General features: G+C 45.6%; 1 protein-coding gene across 1 annotated transcript; it reads right to left on the bottom strand.

Annotated features, from left to right (window-relative positions):
• Positions 1–950: 950 nt before the first annotated feature.
• Positions 951–2114, bottom strand: LOC119440893 (uncharacterized). Its single transcript, XM_037705719.2, has one exon. It carries the CDS (start codon positions 1997–1999, stop codon positions 992–994), a length of 1008 nt encoding a protein of 335 aa, XP_037561647.2. The 5' UTR covers positions 2000–2114; the 3' UTR covers positions 951–991.
• Positions 2115–4171: the final 2057 nt, after the last annotated feature.

Below are 4171 nucleotides of genomic sequence, written 5' to 3'. Positions count from 1 at the left end.
CTATCGCGCTCGGCGCGACCAGCGCGATCGACGCCCGATATCGACAGTGGCGCCGCCTGCGTCGTGCCTGCCGTGGCAGACGACAGCTAACGCGCTACCAGAGGAAATCCGAGGAAAACTTCGATCGCGCCCTGCGGAGAAGTTTTTGAGTCGCGATTTTGCTTCGTCAGTCAGTAACTGGTCTTAATAATGCCGTTTTGGAAGTAGCAACGCGACGATGCGAGACGGCGCAAATATCAAGTGTGCAGCAAGCGTTTGCGCACGCCGGATGGTAAACAAAAAAAGCCTTTTGCCCTCGCCTTTTCGGTTGCGGCAACTTAAGGTGCAGCAGCATGCCATCACAACGAAGTTCTTGTCCCTAACACGTTTGATCCGTTTGTGCGTACAGCACTTTCGTCGTACAGGCCCGAGAATGGCAGTCGGAGCGCGCTGGAAAGAAAAAAATAAACAAAAGCACAACGCGTCCTTCCACGTGACACGGATTGTCCAATGGGGGAGCGGAGGAGTCTGGGGCGACAGGAGGCGGCAAGGAGGAAACGCCGGGGTGAGCGCGGTGGCAGCAAGATCTAAGAATGGCGCTACTTTTTATATATAGGGGCTTTAACAATAACGAGTTACCGTTACAGTTCCACCGGCCCTTAAAGAATGGTGGCATTCCTCCGTTCCTCCCAAAGGGAACTAGTTCCTCGAACGCCGTTCCGTACAACACTGCACCAAAGGGAATATACCGCTTTTGCATACCCACACGTAAGCAGTTTGAAATGTCTCTGCCGAATTTCTTCTTTTTTTAACAGCCGTAATTTGTGGTGCGTATCAAGAAACTACCAAGAAAGAAAATAAATCTACTTTCTTGCCGAGGTGGGTTTCGAGCCCGCGTACCTCCGGTCCCAAAGCGAGCGTCGTAACCACTAGGCCATACAGCCACTTTTTTTTCTTTAATGCATGGAAAATAAAACTGAAGGTATATTACAGTGCGGACATAGCTACACACTTAAAACTCGGGCAAACACACACATGCGTCCAAATAGTGCATCCAGTCCGGCGGAGGTTCCTGCGCAGCGTAGACACTTCTTACATAAGCTGCACTTTCTTGAAAGAATGATCTTGTAGATCGCGGGCTTTCGGCATGGCGATCACACATTCTAGCTCTCCATAGGCTATACAAACCCAGTACTATGAACATGTCATAGGGAGGACCGCCAGTAATCTTAAACGGTAGGAACCTAATTGCGTATGGAGTGATGTCAATGTCCTTTTTAAGCGTTCGTTGGAGAATGTCCCCGAAAAATATAGCATCCGTACAGTCAATAAAACAGTGATTTATGGTTTCAGCACGTGGACACAGTCGACAGTTCATGGACCATGGCACGAAGCAGCCCCTCGCGTTCAACCAGGTTTTAACAGGAAGTGTTCCCGTATGCAATTTAAAGAAAAATGTTTTAGCTCCAGGAGCTATACACATTTTACGGACCCGCCTAAGTACATCCTGATATGGCCGATTTAAATAAGGTGCACGATACAAAGGATCTGGGAACATCGAATCCACCAGTGCAGCAGAAATTGCTTTTCGACTCGCAGTGAAAATGTACTCCAGGCTGAACCTAACCTTCAAGAAAAGGAATGAATCAATGACCTCCTTGAGAAAGCCCCAAGGAGCCCGTATGACATCTTTTGCATCTGATGACATTACTATATCAGGAAGATGATGAACTAATCGGAGCTGTAGCATTTCACGCAAAAAAGGATGGTCACTGTCTCGAAAGAAAAACAGACGAGAAACAATTTGTCTGACGAAGAGATGGACTAATCCTAGACCACCTCTTGCAAGAGGGACGAACAGATTATCGCGCCGCATCGATTCGCAACTCGAGCTCCAAATAAATGTTGCAAATACGCGATGCAGTGCCTGTATACGAAGTCTTGAGCAGTGCAGTACTTGCAGCACATGCATGAGACGGGAAACTAAGAACACGTTGCACACTTCAGCACGACTGAACATTGACAAATTCCGTCCTCGCCATGAATTCACTTTACTTCGTAATTTTTCTACTTCTCCCGACCAATGACTGTTGCTATTTCTATACTGTGAGAGAGGTACACCTAAATAGCGCAGATCTTTTTCCATTGAATGCCTGCGTAATGTGATGGCATTGTGGCCCATAGTCCAAACCAAAAACCTGAACTTTTTTCAAAGTTAATGCTAGCACCAGAAGTCGCACAAAATTCTTCCGTAAGTGCGAAAGCAGTCCTTACACTCCTTTTGTCAGTACAAAAGAAGGCGACGTCGTCTGCATATGCAAGAACCCGAATCTCACTCGACGGCAGTTTAAACCCTTGGAAATTTTCTTCTTTCAGGATGCTCATACAAAGTGGCTCCAAACGCAGGCAGAAGAGAAGCGGTGACAAAGGGCATTCTTGTCTTACTGACGATAAAAGCCTAATCGGATCGGAGAGAGAACCATTCACTATCAACGTCGTTGACCCATTAGCATAACATATTTTGACACCTTGAAGGAGCCGGGATTCGATATTTATGTGCTCTACTACACTAAACAGGAGCGAGTGATTTACCCTGTCAAACGCCTTAGCCAGATCTAGTTGCAATATTGCTACCTGTCCAATCCCCTCAGCTACACACTCTAGCACCGATCTAGCAACATGAATGTTGGTCTGAATGGACCGACCTCTGATGCCACATGTTTGATGGTCACCTACCACAGATCTTATCACGACTTGTAAACGGTTAGCTAATAGTTTTGCAAAAATTTTATAATCCACATTGCATAAGGAAATAGGCCGGTATCCATCCACTTTTTGCAATTTAGTTTCATCATTGCTTTTCGCTATGAGGACAGTGTGCCCTTCGTACATTGTGGCAGGTAGGTACCCTACCTCCAAGGCCTCACGGTACACCTGAAGTAATAATGGGGACAAGAAGGAACGAAAACACTGATAAAATTCGGCACTAAGGCCATCCGGGCCGGGCGTCTTGCCTTTCGCTAATGAATCTATGCATTCAGTTATCTCATTAATATCAACGTCATCATTTGTATAATCATAATCGTCCTGATTTAACTGGGGCAGCAACGATACAAATTTGGTGGTAGACACACCTGTAATCTAATGGCTTATGGCCTCGAAATAATTTTTGGTAATGTTCAAAAAACGCTTTAGTTATTAGGGTCGGCTCATTCACAACGATTCCACCATAGTCTATATCTAGGATTTGTTTAGACAGCGCGTGTCGGCGCTCATCCCCGAGGGACCTACTGCATGGCTGTTCTTCCAGAAAACGCTGTGCTCGCGCTCGCACTAGTGCACCTCTGTATTTGTCAGTGTACAAAGCCTGTAACTGCGCCTTGGTGTTATGAATATCATCAATATATTCACCCGGATGGAGACATTCAAGCTCATGTAATTCCCTCAGAAGTCTACACAATTCTTTGTAATTATTCTTTTGTTCGAAGGCCAATATTGATGATTCTTCGATAGCTATCATTTTAACTTCCCGTTTGATTAATTCCCACACAGCAAAAAGAGGCAAGTCCTTGCGGCATGACAGATGAACTATAACCTCAGTAACACGCTTTAGGAAGCACTCACGCGAAAGTAGTTGGTTATTAAATTTCCACAACTCCCAGCACATACGTCGCCTTTGGTATCGACGACTACCAAAAGATGCTGAGACTAGGCAATGGTCACTAAAGAACACAGGGTGCACAGTGTAACCATGAATAAGAGATAGGACGCTAAGCGAAACGTAAATTCGATCAAGCCGTGCATGCGAGATACCTTGGAAATGCGTGTAGGGACACCCCGCTTTTTCATGTTCCCCAATGTCCACAAGCTGATAATCACACATCAGGCATTGCAACGCATCACCACTTGGATCACGTCTCAGCCTCAATGACGTACGATCTTGCACATTACATACACAATTAAAGTCCCCAAAAAGGACCAATGCACGATCAGTAGACAAGTGATGTTCTAGAGATAAAAAGAAACACTCTCGTTCACGTAGCTTGTTCGGGGCATAAACACACACAAATCTAAAGCTAATACCACTGATATCAATATCACGCCATATTAGGCGCCCTTCCCTATCTGTAAACAAATGCAGCACATCACACAGCCACGCTGCCAGAACATGCATTTATGCGAATCATATTGT

The sequence above is a fragment of the Dermacentor silvarum genome, chromosome 2 (assembly GCF_013339745.2).
Source record: "Dermacentor silvarum isolate Dsil-2018 chromosome 2, BIME_Dsil_1.4, whole genome shotgun sequence".
Taxonomy (NCBI): domain Eukaryota; kingdom Metazoa; phylum Arthropoda; class Arachnida; order Ixodida; family Ixodidae; genus Dermacentor; species Dermacentor silvarum.
Note: the sequence above shows the minus strand (reverse complement) of the source record. Positions and strands in the feature narration are given on the sequence as shown.

What these genes read in the sequence shown, in the direction of transcription:
- LOC119440893 (XM_037705719.2), bottom strand. Translation starts at nt 1,999, where the DNA reads ATGTTCAGTCGTGCTGAAGTGTGCAACGTGTTCTTAGTTTCCCGTCTC.